General features: G+C 51.6%; 1 protein-coding gene across 1 annotated transcript; it reads left to right on the top strand.

Moving 5' to 3' along the window:
- The first annotated feature begins 4,872 nt into the window (after positions 1–4,872).
- IQCN (IQ motif containing N) lies at positions 4,873–10,885 on the top strand. The gene is made up of 3 exons (XM_053243788.1): positions 4,873–5,308; positions 7,019–7,096; positions 9,115–10,885. The coding sequence occupies exon 3, from the start codon at positions 9,116–9,118 to the stop codon at positions 10,565–10,567; it is 1,452 nt and encodes a 483-aa protein (XP_053099763.1). The 5' UTR covers positions 4,873–5,308; positions 7,019–7,096; position 9,115; the 3' UTR covers positions 10,568–10,885.
- Positions 10,886–12,662: the final 1,777 nt, after the last annotated feature.

The following is a 12,662-nucleotide window of genomic DNA, read 5'->3' as shown; positions in this document are numbered from 1 at the left end:
CTGCTTATGAGGAGGGCTGTGCTCCACAAGCAGAGTGAGTGCCAAAGGCGGCCAGTGAGTTGGATTAAGTTCTGCTGATGGCATCACTGAATCTGCATCACAGCTGGATGGAAGTCAGTGCAGGGGCGGTGGGGGGATGGTATTCCAAGAACATTAATAGGTCTTGCATCACTCGGGGGGGTTTCTGATAAATGCTTAGATATCCATGTGGGTCTAGCTAAGATGATCTATAACTTTGCCCTGTTCTTGTGTGCCTGCCTCCCTGGAGGGGAGCAATATTTTTGGCAGTTCTGGAAAAATCACCTGTACATGTTTGGGTGTATTTTTTTCATGTGGTCGTGCTGCAGCTTCCGAGTATGTAACTTGCACCAGAACACATGCCGTTTTCACACAGGCTTATGTAAGGGCTTCACAGTGACTTCTCACCTTCTAGGAAAACCTTTCTGCATGCAGTGGTCCTTGCTGTGGGTGGCCTTAAATTAGGTTTTGATTTGTCCACCCAGACCACCTAATGGCACAGCAGGGAAATGACTTGACTAGCAAGCCAGAGGTTGCTGGTTCGATTCCCCACTGGTCTGTTTCCCAGACTATGGGAAACTCCTATATAGGGCAGCAGCAATATAGGAAGATGCTGAAAGACATCATCTCATTCTGTGCAGGAGGCGGCAATGGTCAACCCCTCCTGTATTCTACCAAAGACAACCACAAGGCTCTGTGGGCACCAGGAGTTGACACCAACTCGACGGCACACTTTACCTTTGCTTTATGGGGATGGGGCCATAACTCAATAGTAGAGCATCCATTTTGGATGCAGAAGGTCCCAGGTTCAATCCCTGGTGGCATCTTCAGGTATGCCTGAAATCTTGGAGGGCTGTTGCCAGTCAGTGTAGACAATACTGAGCAAGCTGGACCGGTGGTCTGACTCTGTAAAAGGCAGCTTCCTATGTTGCTAAGACTGGGGTGAAAATGGACAGAGTGAAGAGCAGCCTTCCCTGAGGCCCTGCAGCAGGATGGGCAAAGAATCTTGGCCAAGTAGGAATGTGAAGCCGTGCTTACATAGTTGAGCTTTGCAACCAGGACTCTACTGCTCCTTAGTGGGCAAACAGCTGAATTAATAAGGAATGCACACAGGCAGGCTCTGAATATCTGCTCACCAAGTTGGTTTTTAAAAATCAAGAAGGGTTATTGGCACAATACACACATGCAGGGATGTGAGGGGAGGTGAAGTGAGATACACAGAATAACATAAATCGTATTAGAAAACTGACCCTTATAGATGCATAACCAGAGAAGCTGTGGGTGAGCGGGAGGTACTGGCAGATTTGGGGTAATTCTCAGATATGTCAGTTTCACCAGCATCTCAAGGTGGGGGGGGGGATCTAAAGAAAGCAACCACCCACCCCCTGCAATTAGGTCTTTCCAAATGGGTGTAATGTGTTTCCAGCAGCCAGCTGGAAAATGAAATCCTAGCTGCAGTTTCTGAATATTCTTCAATGGTAGCCGCACATACAGTGCATTTCAATAATCCAGCCATGGCATGACTAAGGCATGGGAACAGTGGCCAGTTCTATCAAGAAAGGGATGCAGCTGGTGCACTAGCCGAAGCCATGCAAAGGCACCCCTGGCCACTGCCTCCACCTGAGCTTCCAAAAGCAGAGCCAGGTCCAGTAATACCCCCAAGCTGCGTACCTGCCCTTTCAAGGGGAGTGCAACCCCATCCAGAACTGGTCAGATCCCCTCATCCCGATTGGCTCATCTACTAACCAACAGCACCTCTGTCTTGCCCGGATTCAATCTCAGTTTATTAGCTTACATCCAACCCATCGCTGCCTCCAGCCCCCGATTCAGGTCATCCCCTGCCTCCCTAGGGTCAGGAGAGATAGAGCTGAGTGTCGTCTGTATATTGCTGACAATTCAGTCCAAGTCCCTAGATCTCTCCCAGTGGTTTCATGTAGATGTTAAACAGCATGGGAGACAAAACCGAGCCATGTGGGACCCCACAGGCCGAGGAGCCGAGCAGAAGTTCCCCAGCATCCCCTTCTAGACCGTCTCCCCGATAAAGGATTGAAGCCACTTCAAAGCAGTACTTCTAATCCCTATACTTGAGGGGAGTATTCATCTCGACTGCAGCCATCGTCCAAGTTGTTTCATTGCCCCAAACTCCAAGCAAGGAACAGCTCTGCTAGTCTGCTCTGAGCAGATGAAATGGAGGTGGAGAAAAAGCGTTTCTTCGCCCCCCACCACTATGGAGTAGTCCCTAATATGGGCTCTAGCCAGTTCGGTCAGATTCATCCCAACATGTCCTCCAGCGTTGCCCAAGTTGGTTCATTGCTCTAAGTTCCAAGGAAAACCAAGGAGCGAAATGGGCTCCACCAAGCCAGAGAGGGCGCTTAGGAGCGACCGTGTCAATAGCCCAGGCTGTCTCCATGTTCCAGAGATTCACCAGGGCCTCGACAGAGCTGCCAAGTCTGGACACTAGAAACGTCCCGAGGGCTGTCTGGATACCAAACAGATCCATAATCCTCTGGGAGCAGACCATTCTGATTGGTCCACCACCCCTGCACAAGGTAAAAGGAGTGGTCAGAATAAACCCCACCAGAAGATGATCTGTTATCTCAAACTCCCCCACTTCCCAGATTATTTATTTCCTGGTCAGCAAAAACCAGATCCAGAGTATGTCCTGCCACTTGAGTAAGGCCTGATACCAACTGAGAGAGGCCCATGGATGCCATGAAATCCTGAGCTGCTCCTACAAGTGGGGGGGGGGGCCTTGGCCTGGACATTGAAGTCCCCTAAGACAATAAGCTTTGGGGAACCCCAAGCCACCTCCGAGACCACCCCCACTAGCTCATGTAGGGAGACTGAAGTGCAGCAGGGTGGCCAGTACACCAACAGAACCCCCAGCCTACCTCACAGCCGTGCCCCCACACCCCCCACGGACAAACACGCAGGATTCTGAGATTGCCTAACCGGGCACCGGGAAAGATCTCTGGACAGATGACCACAACGCTCCCTCCTGGAACCTCCAGGCAGGACTGCTGCAGGATCAGAAAACCTAGAGGACGAAGCTGAGAGAGACCAGCCCCACCCAGCTCATCCAACCAGGTCTCTGTTGCACATAGCAGGTCAGCATGCTCGCCCACATTCAAATTGTGGAGGAGAGATGTTCTAGCACTCACCAGCACCCCTGCTAATCCTAGAGGGAGTGCTCTGAGAGCTCCATGGGGCTGGAGAAAGGAGCAGGCCTCAGTTGCCTGAGCCGTTTCCCCCTGTAAGATGGTTGCGAGGGCCCCATGCCTCATTGCGGAAAGGGAATACCTGATTCAACTAAAGCCTAACTTGCAAGACACACAAACTCCCATGAATTGTCAAATGCTATTGTGGCTGGGGATGATGGGATCTGTAGTCCAACAACATCCGGGGAGCTCCTGGTATATGGTTTGCAGTGCAAGTTCATGTTGGTCTACTCAGAAGTAAGATCCTATGGATTCAATAGGACTTTCTCCCAGGTAAGTATGGCTAGGATTGCAGCTTTAATTCTACAAATTCAGAGGTTTAAACATGCATGGGATGAGGAGGAAAAGAACAGATGTACGTGTGAGCAAGGAAATGAAGACTTGGAAGTCTATGAAGCATAAATTTTTGAGCAAGAGCTGAGCTGACATTTCTGTGACTTGGATGCAGCTGGAATTTTCCAAGGCTCCTCCCTATGCAGTTAATATTCATGACCTATTCTTCCACTCTAATTAGCTAAGGTTCCTTCTACTTTGGATTAAGAGGAAATTGGTCCAGTACTGCCAGTGCGGGGTTCAAGATGAGATACAGCCTTTCTGGTTGAGGCTTGGGGTCTTCCTAGACAATCCGCCTATAGTGCAACAGAGGCACAGTTGTTTCTAATTTATCCTGACGAAGATCCAGCCATTTCACCTGAGAACAGGGCTTCTGTTGTGGAGAGATCACATTTTTCCAGCATGCAAACTAACAACAATATTTTATCAGCTGGAGCACTCTGAGAGTGAGAATGAAACATTGGAATGAGCATTACAGGAACCTATTGCACAGTGCCTGTGTCATCATGCATAATGAGCAAAACCACTACTTCCCCATATCTGCACCCTTTTAGGACTCCTCCTAAGAAGATTTACTTTTTAAAAATCTGTAGAGACTGAGAAAATCCTTGCTGCCCCACCAAGGATTCTAATTAGCCTTTTTAAACATCACTGTGCTCTTTCATCACTGTCCATATACAGGTGAAACTCGGAAAATTAGAATATCGTGCAAAAGTCCATTAATTTCAGTAATGCAAATTAAAAGGTGAAACTGATATATGAGACAGACGCATTACATGCAAAGCGAGACAAGTCAAGCCTTAATTTGTTATAATTGTGATGATCATGGCATACAGCTCATGAAACCTCCGAAAAGTATACAGTGTACTGTGCTTGATTGGCCAGCAAACTCGCCTGACCTGAACCCCATAGAGAATCTATGAGGCATTGCCAAGAGAAGGATGAGAGACATGAGACCAAACAATGCAGAAGAGCTGAAGGCCGCTAATGAAGCATCCTGTCTTCCATAACACCTCATCAGTGCCACAGGCTGATAGCATCCATGCCACGCCGCATTGAGGCAGTAATTGCTGCCAAAGGGGCCCCAACCAAGTACTGAATACATATGCATGCTTATACTTTTCAGAGGTCCGATATTGTTCTATTCTTCAATCCTTGTCTTCTTGGTTCCATGTAATATTCTAATTTTCTGGGATTGTGGATTTGGGGTTTTCATGAGCTGTACGCCATGATCATCACAATTATAACAAATTAAGGCTTGACTTATCTCGCTTTGCATGTAATGCGTCTGTCTCATATATCAGTTTCATCTTTTAATTTGCATTACTTAAATTAATGGACTTTTGCACGATATTCTAATTTTCCGAGTTTCACCTGTACTATTTGGACTGCTTAACTTTGTTTTTTAAATTAACTTTGAAGGCTGAGCTCTCCTTTTCTTATGCAGCTCCTTTTCCTTGGAGGTTCACAAGTGTGTTCCTGTGCATGTATATGCATGCATATCTCACACCTGTGAAGCACACAGTATGTAAGGATGTTCTCACTTCCAACACAGGCTGCCAAGGGCTTCCCCAGTCAGCCTCTGATTGGTTGGACACAGGCCATGAGGACACAATTACAGTGACATCAGCATGTGATGTCATGCTCCCCCAGAATTCTTGGCCTAAGCAAGAAGCGGCCAGGAGGTCCTCTAGAAGGGAAAGAACGGGTTGTACATGGGAGCCTTCATATCTGCACAGGTATGGCATATGTAGGCTTCAAATGGTTTGTCTTTGTGGTCTCCAGATGACTCTATGCCATTCAAGAGCATTAACCCGAAGCCTCCTGCAGCCGTGGTTTCAAATAGCCCAACCGGCAGCAATTCTCCAAAAGCTGTTGCATGCATTAAGACCCTGGGTTCAATCCCCTGCAGAAGTCAAAGGAGAAGGAACACGCCCTCCATCATCCATCACTGCTTCCCAGATCACAGGAGGCTGGCTATGAGATCAGGGAGTTGAAGGGAATCTGAATCTGACCCCAAAAACCAGCGCAGATGGGTTTTTTCTGTGTGTTGGAAGGAGCTGAATCTAGCTCTTGGTTGCCTTAGGAAGCTGCCAGATTCTGAGACAGACCATTAGGCCGTCTAGCTCAGTATTGCCTGCTCTGGCTGGCAGCAGCTCTCCAGGAATTTTTCCTCAGCCCGACATGGAGACATTGGCCAGGATTGAACCTCTGGCCTCCTGCATGCCAAGCGGGTGCTTCACCACAGAGCTTCAGTCTCATTGCCTTGAGCCCAAAGTGAACCCCCAAACCAGGAGTTCTCAACCTTGGGTCTGTGTTTTGTTCTGTTCTTAACTACCGCTCCCCCTGGTCCCTTGGCTATGGGGCCTGCAGATGACGGGAGTTGTCACCCCACAGAATCCGGGGACCCAAAAGGCCAGGAACCCCTCCCTAAACATGAAGCAGGATAAGAAGCTCGAAATAAGCAGTTCACTCATCAGAAACACCCCCCCTTCCAATGATATGATGGCCTTGTTTTTCTCTTTGGTTTTTAATCCTGTTGCATGTATTTTGTTTGTGAAACCCTTTTGTCAAATTCAAAACAAAAATTAAACAGTTGAAGAAATGACACTTTCCCCTCAAGTTAAGAGAGCTGCCATTGATTTAATAGAGATGCCCTGTAAGTTCACACGTTTGATATTAGTCTGCATGACATGTATCTCAACCATTTCATTGTGTCTGAAGTTTGATGTGGCGAGGGCTGTGTGGGACGGCGGAGGGGGGCTTAAATGCCGATCCAAACAGATCCATCCGCAGCCGCCTGTCGCAATGAGCCAGGGAGGTGCCACTCAAGGATCAGCTGCCCTTTGATTCCTGGCAGCCGGATTGCCCGTTTCTCCCCACCCCACATTAAGGAGAGCCATGCTGCCTGCAGGCTGACCATTCATCAGGTAGAGCTGTGCGGGCTTAGCCGCTCCTCAGCTCTACCTGATGAATGGCCAGCCTGCAGGCAGCATGGCTTTCCTTAATGTGGGGTGGGGTGGAGAAGGATGAAAGAAATGGATACACTTAGGCTGCTGGGAACCAGAGACAGCAGCTGCCCCTCATTTGGCACACGCACACACACACACACACACACACACCCTGGCTTTTGAGTCACTGTTGCTATCCATGTACCTGTGATATAAAGCTGTTTAACTAACTGTATTGACTGAGCAGTGTATATGAGTGTAAAGAAATAAAGAACCTTGCAGTAACTCTCCTGGGAGGTTTTGGGATCTTTTTCCTTGGAGGGCTTCCACATGTGGTTGGAAAAACCTTTGTTGGGGATGCTTTCACCAGGATGGAGGGGTTGCATCCTGCTAACTCTCAGCAGAATGCTGGATGAGATGGACCTTTGCTCAGATCTTCGGCTCTCAGGTGCATGTTCCTTACTTTTACCATGCTGTGAACGGCTTCTCGTCCTATAGGGAATGTCCAGCTCTGTGTCTTGGTCCTGAAGCAGCTGCAAAGAAGTGTGTTCGAGCTGGCATGCTTGCCTAAGAAAGGTAGGGTCACAACACTAGAACTGGGGATCATCCCATGAAACTGGTTGCCAGGGAATTTAGGGCCGAAAGGCTAGGAAAGGTACAAAGCCTGTGTGTACCCTGCCTGCTGAGGTGGCGGCGTGAGAGTGCTCTTATGCTGCCCATAATTGAACTGTGGAACTCTCAGCCACAGGATGTGGTGATGGCCACCAGCTTGGATGGCTTTAACAAGGTGCATGGAGGACAGGTGCATCAGTGGCCATGACGGGTAGGCCTGATGGTTATAGGCTACCTCCATCTTAAGAGGAAGGATACCACCTCCAAATAATAGTTGCAGGAGAGGGGGCATGCCTTTATCTCCTAGTTGTGAGCTTCCAAGAGGCATCTGGTTGGCCACTGTGGGAAAGAGGATGCTGGACTAGATCATGGACTTGCTCCAGCAGGGCTCTTATGTTCTAAAGGTGTTAATGTGATGCATGTACGTGCACACACACACACACACACACTGGAGGGGCTATCCAGGCCCATCTGCATGGCCAGTGCCCAGACATGACCGTGTGTGTGTGTGTGTGTGTGTGTGTGTGTGTAGAGGAGGCAGGGCATCAGCAGGGGCGTAGCTAGGGGAGAGGGGGCCCGTGTTCATCCCTCTCTCGGGCGGCCCCCCAGGGTGAGGGAGACAATTAAGAAAATAGGGAGGGATGGAGCTGGAGGGCCCTCTGGAGCTGGGGGCCCGTGTTCTTTGAACCCTTTCGTTCAATTATAGCTACGCCCCTGGGCATCAGGCAAGACTAGACTGCAGCCCCAAAGGGCTTTGCCAAAGAAGTGGTCCTGGGGCAGCAGCAAGGAACTGACTTGGCAGATGATGTCTCTGTGTGTTGCGAAGGGGAAGGCTGAGCAGGTGGTCAGGGACTGCTGATGAGCCAGTGTGGTGTAATGGTTTAGAGTGCCAGACCCAGACTAGGACCAGGAAGACCTGGGTCCAAATCCTCACTGGGGGACCGCCCCACCACCACATCAGCCATTCTGAAACTCTTGGAGGAAGGTTTCAGGATAAATACAACAGCAATAGCGAAGGGAAGGGAAGGGTGGAGATCCTAGTGCAAAGACCCTGTATAAAATGGGAAGCTGAATCTTGGAGATAAAGTAGAATGCGACTGGGAGCCTGGAGAAGGAGATGGGGGGGCAGCTGGGTGGGGGGGGGCTGTAGCTCAGTGGAAGAGCCTGTACTCTGCAGACAGAAGCGCCCAGGCCCTAACATCCGCCGCAGCTCAGCAGTGACCGGTGGTGCCCCTGATCTTCCGGGCTAGGTAGGGGTCGACAGCTGTCCCTAACATGCAGGGGGCTGGCAGCCGTGGCCTGAAATCTGTGGGCGCCACCCTTGCCTGCTGTGGTGGTGGTGGTGGCGGCAGCAAAAGAGTGCTCCACTGCTTCTGTTTGGCTCGGATATGAAAAGGAGGAAGGAAACCGAGTGGAAGAAGTGGAGGAGGAAAAGCTGCTCTGTTCTCCTTCCATCACTTCCCCTCCCCTCCCTCTTCCGCTCCGCCTGCCTCCTCTTTTCCAAATCCGAGCAAGGCACAAGTGGCTTCACAAGCGCACTCCTGCTGCTGCTGCTGCCACCATGTGACAAGAGGCAAGTGAAGTGGGCGGGGGGGGTTGTACTCTCATGTCACACACACACACACACACACACACACACACACCCTCGCAATGCCTGGTCATCCACCACCTGGAGGGGTGACCTGATCATTGTAGGGCAGGCAGCCTTTGATTGCTGGGGAGACCGTTTGGCTGTGCTGGGACCTCTTAGAACAAGGGTAGGCAACTATGGGTCTCCAGCTGCTGTCAAACTTCCACCATCCCCAGGCATCATGGATTGGGTCTGGGGATGATGGGCACTGTAGTTCAACCACAGCTGAAGAGCCAAGGTTGCCTACCCTGTCTGAGAAGGCTGTCTCTTTCCCATCATCGCCTCCACGGTCTGCCACGGGCGAGGCAGGGATTCCGGCCTCCACACTAATGCCCACCGACTTCCCTCCCAGGATGGAAACCTACGAGGATCATCCTTGGTGCGCCTTCAGTTACCAGAGCGGGGAGGATGATGAGGCAGACGATCACCACCACGACCCCAACCTGGCCAAGGTGCGGGCCAGGAGCAACAGCCGGACCCGGACCCGCAGCTCTTTCCTGGTGGACGAGCTGGACATGCTGATGGACAAAGCGGCCACCACCATCCAGGCCTCCTGGAGGGGCCACCTAGCCCGCAAGCACCTTTGGACCCAGCACGCGGCTGCCTCCACCATCCAGGCTGCCTGGAGGCGCTACATCACCCGGGAATACCTGGCCATGCAGCAGGAGCAGGTGCCCTCCTGGCAAACATATGGGAACCGCAGGAGGACCCCCTCCCCGGCCTCCTTGGAGGAGAGAAGATCCTGGGGTCGCCCTCAGGTGGACAGGGAGGAAGCCGCCATAACCATTCAGGCCCACTACCGGGGATACGTGATCCGCCGGGCCCTTGTCCAATGTCATCAGGCCGCCACCACTATCCAGGCCCATTGGAGGGGCTACCACACAAGGCAGGACTTGGCCCGAAGGCCGTGCGGTCGACCCGCTGGGTCTCACTATGGCCAGCCGAGCCACGGGGCAGGACGATCCTCTTCATGGGTGGGCCCGTATCCCAGGAAGCACTGGCAGAAGTGCCTTGTGGGGACTCCCGAGGAGTGGGCGAGCAAAGTGCCTCCCCAGGCGTATGGGAGGGAGGGGGAGCACAAAGAGGTGCCCCCGCAGCCGAAGACGTGCCCCAAGTGTGGGCGATGCACCACGGTCCGCGTGCTCGTGGGGGTGGGAAAGGGCCCCCCCTCCGAATCGGAAGCGGACGAGAGTGACGTCGAGGGGTGCTCCCGCCCTCCTTCCGCCCATTACCGCTCCAGGCGGCAGAGCCCGGCCTCCCGGTCCAAGGAAAGGCAGAACAGACGGCAGAGCCCGGCCTCCCGGTCCAAGGAAAGGCAGAAGGCCACGCGGCAGCACCCGTGTGGCGGGCCCCATGTATCCTACCAGGTGCCCCCCAAGAGCTGTTGTCCTGAAGAGCCCTCCCGGAAGTACGGGCGGGACCCCGTCGGCTTGAGCCAGCGCTACGGCACGCATACCGCCATGCGGCCCCCGCGGGAGCGCACCACGGCCAGGAGCCTCTCGTCCACCAGCATCCACCTGCAAGGGGCCGCTACGGCAGGCACCTCTGACTGGCTGTACGAAAACTACTGTGCCCGCCGGATGGGTGAAGGGCAGAGACGTGTCTTCAAGACCAGGAAGCAGCTGTGGGAAGTGGTGCGGGCTGCCACCCTCATCCAGGCCTTCTGGCGGGGGTGCCAGGCCCGGCGGGCTCTACGCCAGCAGCAGCGGGCCGCCATCACAATCCAGTCGGCCTACCGAGGCTACAAGACCCGAGTCTACCTCATCGACGCCGGGATCCTGAGTGAAGGAGACACCACCGACTAACAGACCGCCCCCCACCCGAGATGCCCCCTCAAGGCACCACGCAAGCGCGGCTGAGGGGAGGGCACCACTACAGGTCTGCTCCCGGCCCCTTTCCCACAACAAAGAAGTTTACTTCCGAATAAATTGATCCTAATTACAAACCCCAATTGCAAACGGGGCCGGAACCCTTGGCGCCATATTGTGTTGTGGTTCTTCATATCCGGTTGCTTCCACACCAGCCGGCTTCTCTGTGATCAGCGTTATTCCTGCACTCACCCTTTCTTCTTCTTCCTTCTTCTTTTCCAATAATGGCTGAATAATAAATCACTCAGTAGTACAGCTCAGGATTTACTCCAAAGGATTACTACATTCCAAAAGGCCTTTATTAGTTAGGATGTCAGCCAGCGTCTTCTGTGTTTTCCAGTTTGCATGGGGTTTTTTTAAATATGGGATTTGTGGCACTTAAAAGAGCCAACAACTTAAAATGTGGTTGAAGGGCCAGCTTTTCACGTGTGGAGTGGCCAAGTGCTCGTGAAGCGTCTCTGGTTATTGTCACCTCTAATTCAGGGCTACTCAACTTTGGCCTCCTGCAGATATTGGCCTACAATTCCCATAATCTCTGGCTATTGGCCACTGTGGCTGGGGATGATGGGCGTTGTAGCCCAAAAACATCTGGGCGGCCTAGGTTGAATATGCCTGCTGAATCTAATTAATTGCGTCCTGTACACTCCAGCCTTGGCAGTCCTGATTTGTTCCTTAATTTGGGGCTTCTCAAACTTGAGTCCCCAGATATTGTAAGGCTACAACTCTACACATTGTGGTGGCAGATGATGGGAGTTGTAGTCTAAAATAAGTGAGGAACAAGGTTTGGGAAGTCCTGCCTTAATTAATCAGGCCCTGTACCCTGTGGTGGAGGCAAGAGGGGAGATTTTGTTTCCTATTTCCTCTTTACATGACCAGAGGCCCCTAACTGTGGGTTGGCTGAGGGTGATGGGAGTTGTAATCCAACACCTGGGGAATCAGGGTGGGGAGCTCCTGGCCTAGACTGTTTGTGGTCCACCAAGTTGATTCTTGAAACAGATTACCACAAGCCAGCCATTTTAAAGTGGCGGTAGTTGCCTCTGCAGGAAACGGGAAATTACTCTCTTCTGGGGCACCACGGCTTCTGCTTATGGCTTTCTGTGGCCCGGACTCCATGGGTGGATTGAGGCAAGGTGGTCCACTAATGGCAGTCCAGCTGTTGGGAGAAAGGAGTTGGCCTAACTGGTCTTCCACCCTTTCTCGCTCTATCATTCTAATATGTAGAATGTAGAACTGTAGTCCGTAGTCAGAAAGAACGGCCACGTCCTGCAAGGACTGGGTTGACATTTGCTGTGCCTTCCAGGAAAAGCTTCCTGAATGTCAGATTCTGTATCATATTGCTCTGGCCAGATTTCCCCCCAAAGTGGAATAAAATCCATTTGAAAAGGATACAAACGCAACACACATGTGTAGTAATGAGCGGATTTTTTGCACCCGTTTTGATGTACGGATTTTTGAAAAAAATGGATGCATTGTGTGAAGCAGTCTTTAGCTGAACCACCTTTTCATTCTTCTTACTTAAAGAACAAGCAGCTGGTGTCCCCCACCTTGGACATTTCAGGCCAAAGGAAAGCGGCACAAAGACTGCACATTTTGTTCTCTGATAAAATTCTCTAGAGCTCTCTCCTCACTGGAATAGAAAGTGGGTAGCTCTAGCAAGGCGTCAAGTGACCGCCCATTCACTGTCCCTCCCCAATGGGGAGGAGAGCTGGTCTTGTGGGAGCAAGCAGCAATGCCTACTTTGGTTTGCATTTGGATGGCAGACTGCATGGGTGAGCATTGTAGGGGATGGGGCCACAGCTCAGTGGAAGAGCATCTGCAGGCTTGTGTTCAAAATGTTCGAGGTTCACTCCCTCGCATCTTCAGGTAAGGCTTGGGAAAGACTCCTGCCTGGAATCTTGGATAACTACTGCCAGGCAGTATTGCCACTATTGGGCTCGGTATAATGCAGCTTGTGCCATCATTGACACACAAGTGACAGCATCCTCTCACCCATTTTCTGGATCTATTTCAATCTGGCTTTTTCAACCTGGTT

The sequence above is a fragment of the Hemicordylus capensis genome, chromosome 4 (genome assembly GCF_027244095.1).
Source record: "Hemicordylus capensis ecotype Gifberg chromosome 4, rHemCap1.1.pri, whole genome shotgun sequence".
NCBI classification, from domain to species: domain Eukaryota; kingdom Metazoa; phylum Chordata; class Lepidosauria; order Squamata; family Cordylidae; genus Hemicordylus; species Hemicordylus capensis.
This window is presented reverse-complemented; position numbering and strand designations above follow the sequence as displayed.

Excerpts from the sequence above, each read along its gene's own strand:
- IQCN (XM_053243788.1), top strand. The coding sequence starts at position 9,116 with ATGGAAACCTACGAGGATCATCCTTGGTGCGCCTTCAGTTACCAGAGC.